Here is a 22,779-nt window from a genome sequence, read left to right on the forward strand (position 1 = left end):
CCCAAATCCCAAATCCCAAAAATCCCCAAATCCCCAAATCCCAAATCCTAAAATCCCCAAATCCCCAAATCCTAAAATCCCAAAATCCCCAATCCCAAAAATCCCCAAAACCCCAAATCTCCAAAATCCCAAAATCCTAAAAATCCCTGAATCCCCAAATCCCCAAATCACCAAAACCCCAAAATCCCCAAAATCCCAAATCTCCAAAATCCTAAAACCCCAGAACCCCAAATCCCCAAATCACCAAAATCCACAAAATCCCAAATCCCAAAATCCTAAAATCCCCAAAATCCCAAAATCCTAAAATCCCAAAATCCCCAATCCCAAAAATCCCCAAAACCCCAAAATCCCCAAAATCCCAAATCCTCAAACCCCCAAAATCCCAAAATCCCCAACCCAAAATCCCCAAACCCCTGAACCCCAAATCCCAAAAATCCCCAAATCCCAAAAATCCTCAAATCCCAAAATCCTAGAGTCCCAAAAATCCCAAAAATCCCAAAAATCCCAAAATCCCAAATCCCCAAAATCCCCAAAATCCAAAATCCCAAAAATCCCTGAATCCCCAAAATCCTAAAATCCACAAAATCCCAAAATCCTAAAATCCCCCAAATCCCAAATCCCCAAAACCCCAAAATCCCCAAAACACCCCAAATCCCAAAACACCCCAAATCCCAAAATCCTAAAAAAAAATCCCAAAATCCCCAAAATCCCAAATCCCTCACCTTTTTCTCTGTTTTTCCCCCAAATCCCAAATTTCCCAAACCAATTCCACCTCCAGCCCCATTTTCCTTTCCCCTCATCCCACAAAATCCTGATTTTTCCCCCAAATTTCCCCAAAAATTCCCAAATTCCCAACTTTCCCCGGGATGGGAAGGAAAACCCCAATCCCGAAAAACCCCAAAAAAAGAGGGAAAAAAGCAGAAAAAACCCCAAAAGGCTCAGATTTGTAGGATTTCTGACCCCAATCCTGGAGTTTTCCGCACTTCTGGCTCCGGAATTTTCCGGGAATTCCAGGGAATTAAACATTAACCAGGAAAGGATTAATTAGTTAATTAACGATTCGCTCCGGAGCTTCCCAGGAATCCCAAATCCCAGGAGTTTAACCCCAAAAGGCATCCTGGGGATTGTGGGGTTTGGGGTTTGGGGTGGGAAAATGGGGAAAAATGGGGAAAAATTGGGGAAAAAATGGGGAAAATAATGGGGGAAAATGGTAGGAAACTGGAAAAAACTAGAAAAATGGGGGGAGCAAATGGTGGAAAATGGTGAAAGTGAGAAAATGGGGAAAATTGTGGAAAAAGTGGAAAAAGTGAGAAAATGTGTGCATGGGGAAAAGGGGAAAAAAGGAGGAAAAAAAGGGGAAAAAGGGAAAATCTTGGGAAAATTAAGGGAAAAAACAGTAAAAGTGGGGAAAACATGAGAGTGGTGGGTGAAAAAAAGGGGAAAATTGGGAAAACGGGAGAAAACTGGGGAAATGTGGAGGTGGAAAAGTGAGGTGCTGCAAAAAGTGGAAGAAAAGGAAAAAGGATGAAAAGGGAAAGGGGGAAAAAGGGGAGAAATGGTGGAAAAGTGGGAAGAATGGGTAAAAAAATGGGAAAAGTGGGGAAAAAGTGGGAGAAATGTGGGAGAAGTGAGGAAAATGGGGAGGAATAGGAAAGAAAGTGGGAAAAGTGGAGGGAAAATGAGAAAAATGGGGGAAAAGTGGGAAAAATGGGGGGAAATGGGAAAAATGGGGGAAAATTGGGGGAAAATTGGGGGAAAATGGGGGAAAATGGTGGGAAAAGTGGAAAAATAGGGAGAAAAGTGGGAGAAATCGGGAAAAAAAGGTGGGAAAAGTGGAAAAAAAAGGTGGGAAAAGAGTGAAAAACTGGGAGAAAAATGTGGGAATTTGGTTTTCCCAAGGATTTCCCAACCGAAATTCCCGAAGTTTTCCCAATCGCTGGGAAAATCCCGAGTTGGAGGGAATGGAATGGGATTGGGATTTGGGATTGGGATTTGGATTCATCCCGAAAAAAAAACCCTGGAAAATCCCTGGAAAAACCTCGGGAAAGGAGGAAAAAAACAAAAAAAGGTGGAAGTGAAGTTCGAGTTGAGTTCATCCCGAAAAAAAAATTCCCCAAAAAGGGAGGAGAAGAGCTCGGGGTGGAGGAGGAGAGAGCTGGGAAAGGATCCAAGGATTTGGGATCCTCCCGAATTCCCACAAATCCAACTTCAAAGGGATTCCGGGAGTTTTCCTCCCTTTTTCCCTCCCCCGGGGGGATTTATGGCGCAGGTGGCTCCGGAGGGCCCCGGGGAGGGAGAATTCCGGGAAAAAAGCTTTTGGGATTTGGGGAAAATTCCATAAAATGCTCGTCGGGGGTTTGTGGGGGAAAAGTGGGGAGAATTCCGTGGGAAATCCTGGGGTTTGGGGGGTTTTTGTGGGGAAAATGTGCTAAAAATGCCCTTTGGGGTTGTGGGGTTTTGTGGGGTTTTGTGGGGTTTTGTGGGGTTTTTATGGGATTTTATGGGATTGTACGGGATTTTATGGGATTTTATGGGATTTTGTGGGGTTTTGTGGGGTTTTAGGGGATTTTGTGGGATTTCGTGGGGTTTTGTGGGGTTTTTGTGGGGTTTTTATGGGATTTTAATGGGATTTTGTGGGGTTTTTAGGGGATTTTTAGGGGATTTTGTGGGATTTTGGGGTTCTGGGATCGATCTGTGCCCAGGGTGGAAATCCAGGGATTGTGCAGCTTTGGGAAGGGAAGGAAATGGGGAAGGAAAGGGGAAAGGGGAGAAAGGGGAAAAAAGATAAAAGGGAAAAAATGGGGGAAATGGGGGAAAAATGGGGGGAAAATGGGAAAAAATGGGGAAAAAAATGGAGAGAAAAAAGGGGACAAATAGGGAAAAAGTGGAGAAAAATGGGGAATAAATGGAGAAAAAATGGTGAAAAAATGGGAAAAAAATCGGGAAAAAATGGGGGAAAAGGAGGGGAAAATGGGGAAAAAATTAAAAAGTTGGAAAATAGGGAAAATTTTGAAAAAATGGGAAAAAGAGGAGAAAAAATGGAGAAAAAATGGGGAAAATGGTGAAAAAATGGGGGAAAAAGGGGAAAAAATGGTGAAAAAATGGAGAAAAAAGGGGGAAAAATGGGAAAAATGAGGGAAAATGAGAAAAAAACGGGGAAAAATTCGGAAAAACCGGGACAAATCCCAGCCAAGCAGGGAAATTCCCAGGAAAACTCACTTCTCGTAGTCGGGGCGGCAGTAGAGCTGGCAGTGGCGCCAGAAGCAGCTCCCCGAGAGCGGCTGCAGACACACCGAGCAGCGCAGGCAGCGCTCGTGCCACGAGAGCTCATCCACCTTCAGCAGGAAACGGTCCGCGATGGGCGAGGAGCAGCCCGCGCACACTGCCCGCGGGGAGCCTGGAAATGAGGGGAAATATCCCGTTAGGAGAGGGGAAATCCATGGGGGATTTAACCTGGAATTCCTGGGAAAAATCCTGTTAGGAGAGGGGAAATCCATGGGGGATTAAACCTGGAATTCCTGGAAAAATCCCGTTAGGAGAGGGAAAATCCATAGGGGATTTTGGGGAATCGCAGCCCGTGCACACTGCCCGCGGGGAGCCTGGAAATGAGGGGAAATATCCCGTTAGGAGAGGGGATTTGAGCTGGAAATCCGGGAAAATATCCTGTTAGGAGAGGGGAAATCCATGGGGGATTTTGGGGAATCGCAGCCCGCGCACACTGCCCGCGGGGAGCCTGGAAATGAGGGAAAATATCCCCTTAGGAGAGGGGAAATCCATGGGGGATTTAACCTGGAATTCCTGGGAAAAATCCCGTTTGGAGAGGGGAAATCCATGGGGGATTTAACCTGGAATTCCTGGGAAAATATCCTGTTAGGAGAGGGGAAATCCATAGGGGATTTTAGCTGGAATTCCTGGAAAAAATCCTGTTAGGAGAGGGGAAATCCATAGGGGATTTTGGGGAATCGCAGCCCGCGCACACTGCCCGCGGGGAGCCTGGAATGAGGGAAAATATCCCGTTAGGAGAGGGGATTTGAGCTGGAAATCCGGGAAAAATCCCGTTAGGAGAGGGGAAATCCGTGGGGGATTAAACCTGGAATTCCTGGGAAAATTCCGGTTAGGAGAAGGGAAATCCATAGGGGATTTTAGCTGGAAATCCGGGAAAAATTCCAGTTAGGAGAGGGAAAATCCATAGGGGATCTTAGCTGGAAATCCGGGAAAATATCCTGTTAGGAGAGGGGAAATCCGTGGGGGATTAAACCTGGAAATCCGGGAAAAATATCCTGTTAGGAGAGGGGAAATCCATAGGGGAGATCGTGGTGGAAAAATCCTGTTAGGAGAGGGGAAATCAATAGGGGAGATAGTGGGGAATTCCTGGAAAAAATCCCATTAGGAAAGGGGAAATCCCTGGGGGATTTTAGCTGGAATTCCTGGAAAAAATCCTGTTAGGAGAGGGGAAATCAATAGGGGAGATAGTGGGGAATTCCTGGGAAAAATCCCATTAGGAGAGGGGAAATCCATAAGGGATTTTGCCTGGAATTCCTGGAAAAAATCCCGTTAGGAAAGGGGAAATCCACAGGGGATTAAACCTGGAATTCCTAAAAAAATCCCGTTAGGAAAGGGAAAATCCATAGGGAATTCCTGGAGGGATTGAGGGAAAGGATGGGAACGGATTTCTGGGGGGAATTGTGGGATTTTTGGGGTTTTTGGGATGGAAGTGGCCAAGGGAAGGTTGGCGAAGGAAATTCCTTGGGATTGGGAATTGGGAAGGGAATTCCTCATTCCCCGGGATGGGAAATCGTCGTTGGCCATGGATTGGGATTGGAATTCAGTTGGGAAAGGGATGGAAGTTGGATGGGATTGGGAAATTTGGGATTTGGGATTTGGGGTTGGATTGGGAATGGATTGGGATTTGGGTTGGGATTTGATTTGAATTGGATTTGGATTGGAATTGGGATTTGGATTTGGATTGGGATTTGGGTTGGGATTGGAATTGGGATTTGGAATTTGGATTGGATTTGGGATTGGAATTTGGATTAGGATTGGGATTTGGATTGGATTTGGGTTGGGATTGGAATTGGGATTGGATTTGGGATTGGAATTGGGATTTGGAATTTGGATTGGATTTGGGATTTGGAATTGGGATTTGGATTGGAATTGGGATTGGAATTGGGATTTGGATTTGGATTGGGATTTGGGTTGGGATTGGGATTTGGATTGGGATTTGGGTTGGGATTTGATTTGGATTGGAATTGGGATTTGGGATTGGATTGGGATTGGAATTGGGATTTGGAATTTGGATTGGATTTGGATTGGGATTGGGATTTGGGATTGGATTTGGGATTGGAATTGGGATTTGGGATTGGAATTGGGATTTGGGATTGGAATTGGGATTTGATTTGGGATTGGAATTGGGATTGGATTTGGAATTGGAATTGGGATTTGGATTGGAATTGGGATTTGGAATTGGGATTTGGATTGGGATTTGGATTGGATTTGAGTTCTTTTCCCACCCAAATCCTCCCGGAATTCCAGGAGTTTTGGGTCTCTCCACCCCGGGAAAGTCAGGAATACCCCCGTGGAGCAGGAAGGGATTTTTCCCACGGAAAAATCAGGGATTTTTGGAATTCGGGGCAGAAATCCTCCATTTTCCCAGGATTTGGGGTTTTTTTCCCATTTTTTTGGGATGTTTTTCCCTCAGGTTTTATCCCAACTCATCTCTGGCTGAAACTCAAAGGGAAGGGAGGAGGGAAAATTCCTGTCGGGATTGGGATCAGGGCAGAGCCTGGGGAGCTTCCTCCTCCTCCTCCTCCTCCTCCTCCTCCTCCTCCTGCTTTCGGCTGCCAAAATCCCGGGAAAAATCCACCACAATCCCAAGAAAAATCAGCCAAAATCCCAGGAAAAATCCGCCAAAATCCTGGGAAATATTCAGCCAAAATCCCAGGAAAAATCCGCCAAAATCCTGGGAAATATTCAGCCAAAATCCCAGGAAAAATCCGCCAAAATCCTGGGAAATATTCAGCCAAAATCCCGGGAAAAATCAGCCAAAATCCCGGGAAAAATCAGCCAAAATCCTGGGAAATATTCAGCCAAAATCCCGGGAAAATCCACCAAAATCCTGGGAAATATTCAGCCAAAATCACGGGAAAAATTCACCAAAATCCCGGGAAAAATCTGCCAAAATCCCGGGAAAAATCTGCCAAAATCCTGGGAAAAATCTGCCAAAATTCCAGGAAAAACAAGCGGATTTGGGGGAGATGTGGGAATGAGGAGAACCCTGATCGATCCAGGATTTCATTTGGAATTCCAGTTTTTAATTTGGAATTCCAAGCCCAGCTTTGATGCCAGTTGGAATTTGGACCCCAAAATTCCCAGGGGAAGCCCAAATCCAGGGAAAAAAAAAATAGGATTTTCCCAGCTTTTCCCAGAGCTCCCTCTTCTCCCAAACTCTGGGAATCTTTCCCACTTTTCCTGCTCCCGGGATGATCCCAAATCCCGGATTTTTTCCCCCAAAAAGAGGATCCTCAGACCCAAATCGGGATCAGGACGCTTTGGGATTTTCCCAAACATTTTTCCAGCCCCATTTTCCTTGTCCCGAAATTCCCGGGATTGTTGGGAACAGCGGGAAAAATGCTGCTTGTGGGGAGGGAAAAAACTTGGGATAATTCAGGTTTTCCACCCCAAATCCAAGCCGGGAAAACAGGGATTCGCATCCCGAGGGTTTTCCATGGATTTTTTACCCAAATCCCGACGTTTTTCCAGCATTTTTAGCTTCCCCCATCCAATGTTAAAATCGGGAATTTCAGGTCGCAATTCCCGTTTGATTTCGAGGGAAAAACCGGGAATTATCCAGGCTGGGAGAGGAGGGATTTCTGGGAATGTGGGATCGGGAAAATCCTGGGAAAATCCTGGGAAAATCCTGGGAAAATACTGGGAAAATCCTGGATTCCAGCCCGGGAAACTGAAAATAACGGGAATTCTGCCTCGAGCTTCCCTGGGGGAAAAAAAACCAACCTGGGATTAGGAAAAGGAGGAGGTTTGGAGAAGGAAAAAATTGGAAATAAATGGGAAAACAGCGGGAAAAGATCCCAAATCCCGGGAAAAATAGGGAGGGAGGAAGCGATTTATAATTCGGGGTGATCCCGAATTATCCCAAATGAATTCCAAAACAAATCCCGCGGGAGAAGCTTCCCCAGAAAATCCCAAAAATCTGCCAGGGATCGGGAGAAGCGAGGGGTTTGCGGGAGGGTCGGGATTTGGGATGAGAGGAGGAATTTCGGGATGAATTTCGGGAAACCCAAAACCCGGGAAAATCCCAGATTTCCAGAGGGGCTGGAATGTCCTTCCCGGCCGGGAATCGCCGGGAAAAGCGGGAATGTCGCCGGGAAAAGCGGGAATTCTGCCGGGAAAAGCGGGAATAGCGCCGGGAAAAGCGGGAATTCCGCCGGGAAAAGCGGGAATAGCGCCGGGAAAAGCGCTGGAAGGCGCGGAGGAGCTGAAAATCCCGGGATTCGGGCGGGGCTGGGAAGCTGCCGGGGTCCGATATTCCCGGGATTCCCGGAATTCCCGGGATTCACTCACCGAATCCCGGCGGCGCTCCCTGCTCCAGGCAGGACGGAGCTTCCTCGGGCTTCATCCCGGAGCTGCGGGGAGAGGAGACGGCGGGAGAACCGGGAATGGAGCGGGAATGGAGAGGGAAAACCGGGAAGACACTGGGAATGGAGAGAGAAAACCGGGAGGAGAGCGGGAATGGAGAGGGAAAACCGGGAAGAAACCGGGAATGAAGAGAGAGAACCGGGAGGAGAGTGGGAATGGAGAGAAAGAACCGGGAAGAAACCAGGAATGGAGAGAAAGAACCGGGAGGAGACCGGGAATGGAGCGGGAATGGAGCGGGAAAACCGGGAAGACGCCGGGAATGGAGAGGGAAAACCGGGAGGAGAGCGGGAATGGAGACGGAAAACCGGGAAGAAACCAGGAATGGAGCAGGAAAACGGGGAGGAGAGCGGGAATGGAGACGGAAAACCGGGAAGACACCGGGAATGGAGAGAAAGAACCGGGAGGAGACCGGGAATGGAGCAGGAAAACCGGGAGGAGACCGGGAACGGAGCGGCGGAAGCACCGGGAGAGAACCGCAGGGAGAGGAACCGTCGGGAGAGCGGCGATGGGAGAAGGGAAGGACCGGGAAGAGAGCGGGATTGACCGGGGAGAGACCGGGAACGGAGCGGGAAAACAGCGGAGGGGAGCGGAGAGAAGCGGGAGGAGAGCGGGATTGTACCGGGAGAGACCGGGAATGGAGAGGGAGAACACCGGGAGCGGAGCGGGGGAATCCGGTGAAGCCCCGGCTGCGGTGAAGCCCCGGTAAAGCCCCGATAAATCCCCGGTGAAGCCCCGGTAAAGCCCCGGTAAAGCCCCGGTGAAGCCCCGGTGAAGCCCCGGTGAAGCCCCGGTGAAGCCCCCGCCGCTCCCCGGGCTCTCCGCTCCCTCCCGGTCCCGAACGGCAACGAACCCGCGGCGGAGCTTCTGTCCCGATCCCTTATCGATCCCTTATCGATCCCGATCGATCCCGGTGGGCTCCGAACCCACCTCGGGCCGCTGCTTCCTCCTCCTCCTCCTCCTCGCCGAGACCCGACGGCTGGCCCGGAGCTCTCCTGGTTTTCTCCCGGTTCTCTCCCGGAGCTCTCCCGGTTCTCTCCCGGAGCTCTCCCGGTCCTCTCCCGGAGCTCTCCCGGTTCTCTCCCGCTGCTCTCCCGGTTCTCTCCCGCTGCTCTCCCGGTTCTCTCCCGCTGCTCTCCCGGTTCTCTCCCGCTGCTCTCCCGGTTCTCTCCCGCTGCTCTCCCGGTTCTCTCCCGCTGCTCTCCCGGTTCTCTCCCGCTGCTCTCCCGGAGCTCTGCCGGTGCTCTCCCGGTTTTCTCCCGGTTCTGTCTCGGAGCTCTCCCGGTCCTCTCCCGGCTCTCTCCCGCTGCTCTCCCGGCTCTCGCCCGGTTCTCTCCCGGTCCTCTCCCGCTGCTCTCCCGGTCCCCGCCCGGTTCTCTCCCGGTGTCCCCGCGGTGTCACCTCGGTGTCACCTCCGCCCTGCCCGCGCCAGGCGCTCACCGGGAGGTGACACCGGACCGGAGCGGCTGGAGGCACCGGAGGCACCGGACGGAGAGGAGAGGAGCGGAGCAGAGCGGAGCAGAGCCGAGCGGAGCGGAGCGGAGCAGCTCCAGCCGAGCCCGAGCGCGCCGCCGCCGCCGCGGGAGCGCGCGTGGGGAGGAGAGAGAGACGGGAGCGCGCGGGGGGGGGAGAGAGAGGGAAACCCCGAAAATGGGAAACTCCAAAAATGGGAAACCCTAAAAACGGGAATGGCTCAAAAAACGGGAAACGTCGAAAATCGGGAATCCCAGAAAACGGGAAACTCCGAAAATGGGAAACCCTAAAAACGGGAATGGCTCAAAAAAGGGGAAACCCTGAAAATCGGGAATCCCAGAGAATGGGAAACTCCAAAAACCGGGAAACCCGAAAAATGGGAAACTCCGAAAATGGGAAACCCCAAAAATGGGAAACTCCGAAAACGGGAATGGCTCAAAAAACGGGAAACCCCGAAAATCGGGAATCCCAGAAAATGGGAAACTCTGAAAATGGGAAACTCTGAAAATGGGAAACCCCAAAAATGGGAAACCCCAAAAATCGGGAAACCCCAAAAATGGGAAACTCTGAAAATGGGAAACCCCGAAAACGGGAATGGCTCAAAAAAAGGAAAACCCCAAAAATGGGAAACTCTGAAAATGGGAAACCCCGAAAACGGGAATGGCTCAAAAAAAGGAAAACCCCGAAAATGGGAAACTCCGAAAACCAGGAAACCCCAAAAGTGGGAATGGCTCAAAAAAAGGGAAACCCTGAAAATCGGGAATCCCAGAAAACGGGAAACTCCGAAAATGGGAAACTCCCAAAATGGGAAATTCCCAAAATGGGAAACTCTAAAAATGGGAATGGCTCAAAAAACGGGAAACCCTGAAAATCGGGAATCCCAAAGAATGGGAAAGTCCAAACACCAGGAAACCCCAAAAACCAGGAAACTCCAAGAAAGAGAAACTTCAAAAATGGGAAACCCCGAAAATGGGAAACCCCAAAAATCGGGAATCCCAGAGAATGGGGAAACTCCAAAAACTGGGAAACTCCAAAAACCAGGAAACCCCGAAAATGGGAAACTTCAAAAACCAGGAAACCCCAAAAATGGGAAATCCCCAAAATGGGAAATTCCGAAAACAGGAATGGCTCAAAAAAAGGGAAACCCCGAAAATCGGGAATCCCAGAGAATGTTTCCCAGGGAAACTCCAAAAACTTGGGAATCCCCCAAAATTGGGAGTCCCCCAAAAACCGGGAATCGCCAAAAATCGGGAAACCCCAAAAATGGGAAACCCCAAAAATGGGAAACCCCAAAAAATGGGAAACCCCAAAAATGGGAAACCCCAAAAATGGGAAACCCCAAAAACCGCAAATTCCCAAAAACTGGGAATCTCCCTAAAAAAAGGGGAAACCCCCAAAAATCGGGAATCTCCCTAAAAAACCGGAAGCCACCCCAGGACCTCTCCTTTCCCGGGATCAGAGGGGAATTGGGAATAATTGGGGAAATCCAGAGGGATTTGGGGAATCCAGGAAGGGAAGGACGAAATTCCCAAATCCCTGTGGATCCCAAAGCCATCCAGGACCTGAAACCCCATGGAGTTTTGCCTAAAAAACCCAAAATCCTGGGAATTTCAAATTGGGAATCCAAGCTGAACCTCCCCAAAAGTGGGGAAAACTTTGGGAAAACTTTGCTGATTTTGGGGGGAAAAGATGAAAAATTGGGAATTCCCAAATCCTAATTCCACCCTAAAGCACCGAATCCCGGGAATTCCCAACCCAAACCACCCCAAAAATCGGGAAAAATTGGGAATTTCCAAATCCCAGTTCCCAATTGGGAATTTCCAGCCCACAATTCCCAAATCCCAATTCCACCCTAAAGTACCAAATCCCAGGAATTCCCAACCCAAACCACCCCAAAAATCAGGAAAACTTTGGGAAGTTCTGATTTTTGGGGGGGAAAGATGGAAAATTGGGAATTCCCAAATCCCAGTTCCCAATTGGGAATTTCCAATCCACAATTCCCAAATCCCAATTCCACCCTAAAGCACCAAATCCCGAGAATTCCCAACCCAAACCACCCCAAAAATCAGGAAAACTTTGGGAAGTTCTGATTTTTGGGGGGGAAAGATGGAAAATTGGGAATTCCCAAATCCCAATTCCACCCTAAAGCACCAAATCCCGAGAATTCCCAACCCAAACCACCCCAAAAATCAGGAAAACTTTGGGAAGTTCTGATTTTTGGGGGGGAAAGATGGAAAATTGGGAATTCCCAAATCCCAGTTCCACCCTAAAGCACCGAATCCCAGGAATTCCCAAACCAAACCACCCCAAAAATCGGGAAAAATTGGGAATTTCCAAATCCCAATTCCCAACTGGGAATTTCCAGCCCACAGTTCCCAAATCCCAATTCCCAGTTGGGAATTTCCAATCCACCAATTGGAAAAGATGGAAAATTGGGAATTTCCAGCCCACAGTTCCCAAATCCCAATTCCACCCTAGAGCACCGAATCCCGGGAATTCCCAAAAATCGGGGAAAACTTTGGAAAAATCCCAATTCCCCCTCCAGATATCAACCCAAAGCAGAGCAGGAATCTCCTTTTATTCCGCAGAATTCCCCCAAATTCCTGATTTTTTTTTGGGAATTTGGCTGCCCGGCTGGGCGGGGAGCAGGAAAAGCGGGAATTTGGGAATCCAGATCCCGAAATTCAGTGGGAAAAGGGGATTTTCCTGGCCAGAGGTCTCTCGCAGATGAAGTAGCACTCGAAGGTGCAATGCACGTCGTTCCATTTCCCCGAAACCCAGAGGTGAGCACAGTCCTCGTTGTCGCCGCTGTTGTTGGGCTCTCCTTCCCGCCAGAACCTGGGAAAATTCGGGGAAAAAATTGGGAAAAAATTGGGAAAAATTTGGGGAAAATTTGGGGAAAATTTGGGGAAAATTTGGGAAAAATTCGGGGAAAATTCGGGGAAAATTCGGGGAAATTCGGGGAAAATTCGGGGAAAATTCGGGGAAAATTCGGGGGAAATTCGGGGGAAATTCGGGGGAAATTCGGGGGAAATTCGGGGGAAATTCGGGGGAAATTTGGGGGAAATTTAGGGAAAAATTTGGGAAAAGGGTGGGAGGGAATTCCCCAAAAAAATCCCAGTGATTGGGGTGGTTTGGGGGAGAGAATTGTGCAAAATCCCAATGTTTAGGGAGGAAAAATCCCCAAAATCCCAGTGTTTGGGATACAAAAAACCCCAAAATCCCAATGGTTGGGGAAGAAAAATCCCCAAAATCCCAATGGTTGGGATGGAAAAATTTTAAGAAAAGTGGGATTTAGGCTGGGATCCCAGGGATTTTGGGGGAAATTTTTTGAGGGAAATCCTGGGATTTGGGCTGGAATCCCAGGGTTTTGGGGGAAATTTCGGGATTTCGGGGGAAATTTTGGGATTTCAGGGGAAATTTTTGGGGGAAATCCTGGGATTTTGGGGGAAATTTTGGAGGGAAATCCCAGGATTTAAGCTGGAATCCCGGGATTTGGGGGAAATCCCAGGATTTTGGGGGAAATCCCAGGATTTTGGGGGAAATCCCAGGATTTTGGGGGAAATTTCAGATTTTGGGAGAAATTTTGGGGGAAATTTCCGGGATTTTGGGGGAAATTTCAGGATTTTGGGGGAAATTTCAGGATTTTGGGGGAAATTTTGGGGGAACCAGGATTTGGGCTGGAATCCAGGGTTTGGGGGGAAATCCCTGGATTTTGGGAAATTTTTGGGTGAATCCCACGGGTTTTGGGGGAAATTTGGGGAACCCTGGATTTTGGGGAAATTTTGGGGAAATCCCTGATTTGGGCTGGAATCCTGATTTTGGGGAAATCCCTGGATTTTGGGGGAAATTTTTTGGGGGAAATCCTGGGATTTTGGGGGAGATTTTGGGAAATCCCAGGATTTGGGCTGGAATCCCAGGGTTTTGGAGGAAATCCCAGGATTTTGGGGAAATCACAGGATTTTGGGGAAATTTTGGGGAAATTTCAGGATTTTGGGGGAAATTTTGGGGGAAATCCCAGGATTTGGGCTGGAATCCCGGGATTTTGGGGGAAATCCCAGGATTTTAGGGGACATTTTTTGGATTTTGGGGGAATTTTTTGGGGGGAAATCCCAGGATTTTGGGGGAAATTTCGGGATTTGGGCTGGAATCCCGGGATTTTGGGGGAAACCCTGGGATTTTGGGGGAATTTCGGGGTTTTTGGCTCACGTGAAGGCAGAGCTGTAGTCGCTCCCATCCACCCACTCCCAGTTCCCCTCGGAGTTCCCGTCGGTCAGGCCGATCCAGAATCGCTCGTTCCGCGTGCGCGACATCAGGAAACTCTGCGGGGTTTGGGGTCAGGGGGATTTGGGGTCAGGGGGATTTGGGGTCATTGGGAATGGATTTGGGATTGTGGGAATTGATTTGGGATCATTGGGAAATTATTTGGGATCAGTGGGAATTGATTTGGGATCAATGGGAATCAATTTGGGACCATTGGGGTTGGATTTGGGATCAATGGGAATTGATTTGGGATCGTTGGGGTTGGATTTGGGATCCTTGGGATTGGATTTGGGATCAATGGGAATCAATTTAGGATCATTGGGATTGGATTTGGGATTGTGGGAATTGATTTGGGATTGTGGGAATGGATTTGGGGTTGTTGGGGTTGGATTTGGGGTCGTTGGGAATGGATTTGGGATCGTTGGGAATGGATTTGGGATCAATGGGAATTGATTTAGGATCATTGGGATTGGATTTGGGATTGTGGGAATTGATTTGGGATTGTGGGAATGGATTTGGGATCAATGGGATTGGATTTGGGATCGTTAGGATTGGATTTGGTATCGGCGGAAATTTATTTGGGATCAGTGGGAATGGATTTGGGATCATTGGGGTTGGATTGGGGGTTGTGGGAATTGATTTGGAATAATGGGAATGGATTTGGGGTCGTGGGAAATGATTTGGGATCAGTGGGAATTGATTTGGGATCAATGGGATTGGATTTGGGATCAATGGGATTGGATTTGGGATCAATGGGATTGGATTTGGGATCAATGGGATTGGATTTAGGATCAATGGGAATTGATTTGGAATAATTTGGATTGCATTTGGGATCATTGGGATTGGATTTGGGATCAGTGGGGTTGGATTTGGGGTCGTGGGAATGGATTTGGGATTGTGGGAATGGATTTGGGGTCGTGGGAATGGATTTGGGATCATTGGGGTTGCATTTGGGATCAATGGGAATGGATTTGGGATCATTGGGAATTGATTTGGGATCGTTGGGATTGGATTTGGGATCAATGGGAATTGATTTAGGATCATTGGGATTGGATTTCGGATTGTGGGAATGGATTTGGGGTTGTGGGATTGGATTTGGGATCAATGGGATTGGATTTGGGATCGTTAGGATTGGATTTGGGATCGGCGGAAATTTATTTGGGATCAGTGGGAATGGATTTGGGATCATTGGGGTTGGATTGGGGGTTGTGGGAATTGATTTGGAATAATGGGAATGGATTTGGGGTCGTGGGAAATGATTTGGGATCAGTGGGAATTGATTTGGGATCAATGGGATTGGATTTGGAATAATTTGGATTGCATTTGGGATCATTGGGATTGGATTTGGGATCAGTGGGGTTGGATTTGGGGTCGTGGGAATGGATTTGGGGTCATTGGGAATGGATTTGGGATCATTGGGGTTGGATTTGGGATTGTGGGAATTGATTTGGGGTTGTGGGATTGGATTTGGGATCATTGGGATTGGCTTTGGGGTCCTTGGGATTGGATTTGGGATTGTGGGATTTGATTTGGGGTTGTGGGAATGGATTTGGGGTCTTGGGAATGGATTTGGGATCGTTGGGATTGGATTTGGGATTGGGGGAATTGATTTGGGGTCATTGGGGTTGGATTTGGGATTTTTGGGATTGGTGGGATCAATGGGAATTGATTTGGAACCATTTGGATTGCATTTGGGGTCATTGGGATTGGATTTGGGATCAGTGGGGTTGGATTTGGGATCAGTGGGAATTTATTTGGGATCAATGGGAATTGATTTGGGATCATTGGGAATTGATTTGGGATTGGGGGAATGGATTTGGAATTGTTGGGAATTGATCTGGGATTTTTGGGATTGGATTTGGGATCACGGGAAATGATTTGGGATCAATGGGAATGGATTTGGGATCATTGGGGTTGGATTTGGGATTGCTGGGATTGGATTTGGGATTGTGGGAATTGATTTGGTATCAATGGGAATGGATTTGGGATCGTTGGGATTGGATTTGGGAATTTGGGATTTGGGGATCAGAATTTGGGATTTGGGATTGGAATTTCGGGATTTGGGAATTCGGGATCAGGATTTGGGATTTCAGAATTCAGGATTTGGGAATTGGGATTTGGATTTGGGATTGAGATTCGGGATTTGGGATTTTGGGATTTTTTGGGGCTCACCTGCTCGGGGAAGCTGCTGATCACCGCTGGGATTCGGGATTTCGGGATTTGGGAATTGGGGATTTTGGGATTTTTTTGGGATCTTTTTGGGATCTCTTTTGGAATTTTTGGGGGGGATTTTTTTTGGGATTTTTGTGGGATTTTTGTGGGATTTTGGGGTTTTTTGGTGGGATTTTTTGGGGATTTTTTTGGGATTTTTTTTTAGAATTGGGAAATTGGGAATTTTTGGGGATTTTTTTAGGAATTTTTGGGGATTTTTTAGTAATTTGGAAGTTTTTTAAATTTTATTTTATTTTTTGGTGGATTTTTGGGGACTTTGAATGGATTTTTGGGGATTTTAAAATAATTTTGAAGTTTTAAAAATTTTATTTTATTTTTTGGTGGATATTTGGGGATTTTTTTAGGAATTTTTGGGGATTTTTTTAGGATTTTTTGGCATTTTTTGGGGCTCACCTGCTCGGGGAAGCTGCCGATCACTGCTGGGATTCAGGATTTTGAGATTTGGGATTTCGGGATTTTGGGATTTGGGATTTTTTGGGGATCTTTTTTGGGGGATTTTTTTTGGGATTTTTGTGGGGATTTTTGCGGGATTTTTGTGGGATTTTTGTGGGATTTTGGGGTTTTTTTGTGGGATTTTTTGTGGATTTTTTTGGGATTTTTTGGGAATTGGGGATTTGGGATTTTTTTAGGAATTTTTTAGGATTTTTTTAGGATTTTTTGGGGCTCACCTGCTCGGGGAAGCTGCCGATCACTGCTGGGATTCAGGATTTTGGGATTCGGGATTCAGGATTTGAGGATTTTAGGATTTTTTTGGGATCTTTTTGGGGGATTTTTTTGGGGATTTTTGTGGGATTTTTGTGGGATTTTGGGGATTTTTTTAGGATTTTTTGGGGATTTTTTGGGGATTTTTGGGGGAATTTTTTAGGATTTTTTTAGGATTTTTTGGGGCTCACCTGCTCGGGGAAACTGCCCACCACGGCCAGCTGAGCTCTCCTCTATTTGGGATTTTGGGATTTTTTTTGGATTTTTTGGGGGATTTTTTTGGGATCTTTTGGGGATTTTTTTGGGATATTTTTTGGGGATTTTTTGGGGGATTTTTTTTGGATTTTTTGGGGATTTTTTGGGGAATTTTTTAGGATTTTTTTAGGATTTTTCAGGCTCACCTGCTCGGGGAAACTGCCGATCATGGCTGGGATTCAGGATTTTGGGATTCGGGATTTTGGGATTTTTTTAGGACTTGTTTTGGGTTTTTTTTTTGGATTTTTTTAGGATTTTTTGGGGCTCACCTGCTCGGGGAAACTGCCCACCACAGCCAGCTGAGCTCTCCTCTATTTGGGATTTTGGGGATTTTTTTTGGATTTTTTGTGGGATTTTTGGGGGATTTTTTTTGGATATTTGTGGGATTTTTTGGGGGAATTTTGTTCGGATTTTTTGGGGATTTTTTTAGGAATTTTTTAGGATTTTTTTAGGATTTTTCAGGCTCACCTGCTCGGGGAAACTGCCGATCACTGCTGGGATTCGGGATTTCAGGATTCGGGATTTCGGGATTTTGGGATTTTTTTAGGACTTGTTTTGGGGTTTTTTTTGGGATTTTTTTAGGATTTTTCAGGCTCACCTGCTCGGGGAAACTGCCCACCACGGCCAGCTGAGCTCTCCTCTATTTGGGATTTTGGGGATTTTTTTGGGATTTTTTGGGGGATTTTTTGGGGATTTTTTTTGGATTTTTTTTGGATTTTTTTGGGATTTTTTTGGATTTTTGTGGGATTTTTGGGGGTTTTTTGGGGGATTTTTGGGGGGATTTTTTGGGGATTTTTTTGGGATTTTTTGGGGGATTTTTGGGGGATTTTTCAGGCTCACCTGCTCGGGGAAACTGCCCACCACGGCCAGCTGAGCTCTCCTCTCCTCGCACTGCTCCTTGGCTCTCTGCCAGCTCATCCTCGCCAGCGAGAAATAATAACAATTCCCAGAAAAATATTCCCATTCCCGGGAATTCGCCCCACACGGGAACACTGCAAATAGGGGAAATCATCTGTGACCCCAAAAGGGGATTGTCCTGGGAAATTTGGGGTTTTTCACCGGATTTTTCACCCTAAAATTGGTGGGATTTGGAGGATTTTTCTCCCCGTAAATCCCCTGAATTGGGATTTTTATCCCTAAAAAAATCCATCCAGATGTTGGGATTTGGGATTTTGGGATTGGGATTTGGGAATTTGGGATTTGGGGATTTTGGGATTGGGATTTTGGGATTTTGGGATTTGGGATTTTGGGATTTGGGAATTTGGGATTTTGGGATTTTTGGGAATTTGGGAGTTTTGGAGGATTTTTCTCCCTGTAAATCCCCTGAATTGGGATTTTTATACCAAAAAAAATCCATCCAGATGTTGGGATTTGGGGAATTGGGGATTTTGGGATTTGGGATTTGGAAATTTGGGATTTTGGGATTTTGGGAAGTTTTGAGGATTTTTCTCCCTGTTAATCCCCTGAATTGGGATTTTTATCCCTAAAAAAAATCCCTGCAGATGTTGGGATTTGGGAATTGGGGAATTTGGGATCAGGATTTGGGATTTTGGGAATTTGGGAATTTGGGGATTTGGGATTTTGGGATTTTTGGGAATTATTTGGGAGTTTTGGAGGATTTTTCTCCCCGTAAATCCCCTAAATTGGGATTTTTATCCCTAAAAAAATCCCTGCAGATGTTGGGATTTGGGATTTGGGGATTTTGGGATTTTTGGGAATTTGAGATTTGGGAATTTGGGAGTTTTGGAGGATTTTTCTCCCCGTAAATCCCCTAAATTGGGATTTTTATCCCTAAAAAAATCCCTGCAGATGTTGGGATTTGGGGAATTGGGGATTTTGGGATTTGGGAATTTGAGAATTTGGGATTTAGAAATTTGGGATTTTGGGAATTCAGGATTGGGATTTGGGAATTTGGGAATTCTGGAGGATTTTTCTCCCCGTTAATCCCCTAAATTGGGATTTTATCCCCCAAAAAAATCCCTCCAAACGTTGGGATTTGGAGGAATTTTAGCTGAAAAAAACCCCAAAAATTGGGATTTTTCTCCCCCAAAGTGTTTGTTGGGATTTAGGGAATTTTCTCCCCCAAAATATTGATTTTTTTTCCCTCAGAAAACCTCCAATTCCGAGGGAAAAAAAGGAATTTTTCCAAACGATTCAAGTGGGATTTGGTGGGAAAACCTCCGGAAGGAACTTTCTGGGGGAATTTTTGGGGAAATTCCCAGGAATTTTGGGAATTTTCAGGAATTTTGGGAATTTTCAGGACTTACGGAATGAATCCCAATCGGAAAAATTCTGCTCCACATTTTTCTGGCTGAGCTGGGAGGAAAGTGAGGAAACTGCAGGAAAAATGGGAAAAAATGGGATTTGTTGGTGATTTTCCAGGTTGGGAAAAATTCCCAAAAAATGGGAATTGTTGGTTTAGGATTTGGGGAATTGCAGGGGATTTGGGATTTGGGGTGGAAGGAGGGAATTCGGGGATTTTGGGGGAATTTTTGGGATTTTTTGGGGATTTTTTTTGGATTTTTTGGGGATTTTTTGGGGATTTTTGGGGGAATTTTGGGGATTTTTTTTGAATTTTTTGGGGAATTTTGGAATTTTTGGGGGAATTTTTTGGGGGATTTTTTTTGGGGATTTTTTGGGGCTATTTTGGGGATTTCTTTGGGAATTTTTGGGGGTTTTTTTGGGAATCCTCACCTCTGGACAGAGCCAGGCAGCTCAGGGATTTGGGATGGATGGAATTCTAGTGGTTTTTTGGGATTTTTCTTTTATTTTTTTGGGATTTTAAAAAATTTTTGGGGGAAATTTTAGGAATTTTTTTGATTTTTTAAAAATTTTTTTGGATTTTTGTGAATTTAAAAATTTTTTTGATTTTCTGGGAATTAAATTTTTGGTTTTTTTTTTTGGGGAATTTTTAAAAATTTTTTTGGGATTTTTTGGGAATTCTCACCTCTGGACAGAGCCAGGCAGCTCAGGGATTTGGGATGGATGGAATTCTGGGGTTTTGGGGATTATTTTGGAATTTTTGGGGGAATTTTGGGGATTTTTTTGGGATTTCAGGGGAATTTTGGGGAATTTTTTGGTTTTTAGGGGAATTTTAGGGGATTTTTTTGGGATTTTTAAAAATTTTTTGGGGATTTTTTGGGGATTTTTTGGGCATTTTTTGGGGATTTTTTTGGGAATTCTTTTGGCAATTTTTTGGGAATTTTTTTTTTCTTTTTTGGGGATTTTTTTGGGATTTTTTTGGGATTTTTTTGGGGAATAGTTTGGGGTTTTTTTTGGGAATTCTCACCTCTGGACAGAGCCAGGCAGCTCAGGGATTTGGGATGGATGGAATTCTGGGATTTTTGGGGATTATTTTGGAATTTTTGGGGGAATTTTTTGGGATTTTTTTGGGAATTTTTGGGGAATTTTTGGGGGATTTTTTGGGGATTTTTTTGGGATTTTTTTTGGGAATATTTTGGGGTTTTTTTTTGGGAATTCTCACCTCTGGACAGAGCCAGGCAGCTCAGGAGCAGCAGCAGCAGAGAGAGAAATCCCAAAGTGAGATAAACAGCAGGGAAGGAGAAGAACCAGCGGGGAGGGAGGGAGCGACCTGGAATGAGAGGGAAAAATGGGAAAAAAATGGGAAAAACGGGAAAAAAATGGGGAAAAAAACAGGGAAAATTGAGGGGAAAAACTGGGGAAAAATGGGGGGAAAATACAGGGGGAAAAAAGGGAAAAACAGGAAAAAAAAACCAGGGGAAAACCAGGGAAAAACTGGAGAAAAATGGGGGAAAATTCAGGGGAAAAATTGGGATAAATTGGGGAAAAACTGGGAAAAAAACCCGGGAAAACCAGGGAAAAACTGGGGAAAAATGGGGAAAAATGGGGGAAAAAATCCCAGGGAAAATACAGATGAAAAACTGGGGAAAAATGGGGGAAAAATCCAAGGAAAAATCAAGGGAAAATCAAGAGGAAATCAAGGGGAAAATGGGAAAATCCAAGGAAAATAATAGGAAAATCAAAGGAAAAGAATCACGAAAATAATAGGAAAATCACAAAAATCAAAGGAAAAGAATCAGGAAAATCAAAAGAAAATCCAAGGAAAATCCAAGGAAAATCTCAAAGGAAAATCTCAAAGGAAAATCCAAGGAAAATCAGGAAAATCCAAGGAAAATAATCAGGAAATTCAAAGGAAAATCAGGAAAATCAAAGGAAAATCAGGAAAATCAAGAAAATAGAAGGGAAATCAGGAAAATCCAAGGAAAATAATCAGGAAAATCCAAGGAAAATCAGGAAATTCAAAGGAAAATCAAAGGAAAATCAAGGGAAAATCCAAGAGAAAATCCAAGGGAAATCCAAAGAAAATCAGGAAAATCAAAGGAAAAGAATCAGGAAAATCAAAAGAAAATCAGGCAAATAAAAAGGAAAATCAGGAAAATCAAAGGGAAAAACAAAAGAAAATCAGGAAATTCAAAGGAAAATCAGGAAAATCCAAGGAAAATCCAAAGAAAATCAGGAAAATAATAGGAAAATCAGGAAAATCCAAGGAAAATCTCAAAGGAAAATCAAAGGAAAATCCAAGGAAAATCCAAGGGAAAATCAAAGGGAAAATCAAAGGGAAAAACAAAGGGAAAAACAAAGGGAAAAACAAAGGGAAAAACAAAGGGAAAAACAAAGGGAAAAACAAAGGGAAAAACAAAGGGAAATCAGGAAAATCCAAGGAAAATCCAAAGAAAATCAGGAAAATAATAGGAAAATCAAAGGAAAAGAATCAGGAAAATCAAAAGAAAATCAGGAAAATCAAAAGAAAATCAGGAAAATCAAAAGGAAATCCGGAAAATCAAAAGGAAAATCAGGAAAATCCAAGGAAAATCCAAGGAAATTTAGGATAAAATCCAGGGAAATCGAAGGGAAATTCCAGGGAAAAGCAGGAATTTTGGGAAATCAGGAATTCCCAGGATTTCTCATCCCTTTTCCCGCTGTGTTTATCCAAAGGTTAATCAATAACCAGATCAGGTTGGGATTTGATCCAAGAGGGAAGAATTTGGGGAGAATTCCTGGGATTTTGGGGTCTTTGGGGAGGATTTGGTTTGGATTATTTCGGGAATTTTTTGGGATTTATTCGTTTTTTGGGGTTTGTCGAAGAATTAATTATTTGGGAAGAATTTTGGGAATTTATTTTGGGATTTAAAATAAATAAAAATTATTTCCTGATTGTTTTATTGGATTATTTCAGGAATTTTTTTGGGATTTATTATTTTTTTTTGGGGGATTGTCGAAGAATTAATTATTTGGGAAGAATTTTGGGGATTTATTTTGGGATTTAAAATAAATAAAAAAAATCATTTCCTGATTGTTTTATTGGATTATTTCAGGAATTCTTTGGGGATTTATTTCCTGATGGATGATTTTTTTTTTTTTTTGGCTCATCGAAGAATTAATTATTTGGGAAGAATTTTGGGGAAAATTTCGGATTTTTTAAAAAATTAAAAAAAATCCTGATTATTTTCTTGAATTATTTCCAGGATTTTTCAGGAATTTTCCCCAATTTCTTCCCAAGGATTTCGAATTCCCAGCAGCCAAATTTTGGGGATTTTGGGGATTTTTGGCATCACCCGAATTCCCCATCAGGGGGAAGGAAAAACCTTTGGAAAAACCTTTGGAAAAACCTTTGGAAAAACCTCCAAACCCGCCAGGAAAATCGGGAATTTCACCTCGGAAAGTTCGCAGATCATCCTGCAGCTCCTCCTCCTCCTCCATCCGGTTTTCGGGGGGAATTTGGGGATTTTCCGAGGGAATTTTGGGATTTTTTTCGGGCTCAGGAGAGGATTTCCAACCCCAAATCTGCCGCTGTGACCTCAGGGATTCTGCAGCTCCTCCCGGAGGAGTTAAAATTTAACTCAAGTTCGATTTTTTTTTTAAATCCAGGATTTTTTTTTGGGTGGATTTTTGGGGATTTTTTAATAATTTGGAGGATTTTTTAAATTTTGTTTTATTTTTTGGTGGATTTTTGGGGACTTTGAATGGATTTTTGGGGATTTTAAAATAATTTAGAAGATTTATTTTGTGGATTTTTGGGGATTTTTTAGTAATTTGGAAGTTTTTTTAAATTTAATTTTTTTTTTTTTGTGGATTTTTGGGGACTTTTCATGGATTTTTGGGGAATTTTTATAATTCTGAAGATTTTTTTAAATTTTATTTTTGTGGATTTTGGGGATTTTT

The 22,779-nt window shown here is 44.8% G+C and overlaps 2 protein-coding genes across 3 annotated transcripts in view; both read right to left on the reverse strand.

Moving 5' to 3' along the window:
- LOC146422712 (LIM homeobox transcription factor 1-beta-like) overlaps positions 1-8,651 on the reverse strand; it is a 22,895-nt gene extending 14,244 nt beyond the window's left edge. Inside the window, exons 1-3 of the mRNA XM_085045791.1 lie at positions 8,581-8,651; positions 7,579-7,640; positions 3,220-3,397 (exon numbers count right to left, since the gene is read on the reverse strand). Of these exons, the coding sequence (XP_084901917.1) occupies positions 3,220-3,397; positions 7,579-7,633 (233 nt within the window). The 5' untranslated portion in view covers positions 7,634-7,640; positions 8,581-8,651. The remainder of the gene's footprint in view (positions 1-3,219; positions 3,398-7,578; positions 7,641-8,580) is intronic.
- Positions 8,652-11,682: 3,031 nt separating this feature from the next.
- Positions 11,683-22,410, reverse strand: LOC146422713 (hepatic lectin-like). Of its 2 annotated transcripts, XM_085045825.1 has the most exons (6): positions 22,272-22,409; positions 20,060-20,167; positions 18,843-18,911; positions 17,416-17,567; positions 13,333-13,445; positions 11,683-11,961 (listed from the first exon to the last, which is right to left on the reverse strand). In XM_085045825.1, exons 1-6 carry the CDS (start codon positions 22,315-22,317, stop codon positions 11,808-11,810), a joined length of 642 nt encoding a protein of 213 aa, XP_084901951.1. In that variant the 5' UTR covers positions 22,318-22,409; the 3' UTR covers positions 11,683-11,807. The 2 variants fall into 2 exon arrangements, with proteins under 2 accessions (XP_084901951.1, XP_084901950.1); XM_085045824.1 differs by lacking the exon at positions 18,843-18,911 and having other exon boundaries at positions 22,272-22,410.
- Positions 22,411-22,779: the final 369 nt, after the last annotated feature.

The sequence above is a fragment of the Lichenostomus cassidix genome, unplaced genomic scaffold, assembly GCF_008360975.1.
Source record: "Lichenostomus cassidix isolate B80296 unplaced genomic scaffold, HeHo_3.0 HiC_scaffold_39, whole genome shotgun sequence".
Classification (NCBI taxonomy): Eukaryota; Metazoa; Chordata; class Aves; order Passeriformes; family Meliphagidae; genus Lichenostomus; species Lichenostomus cassidix.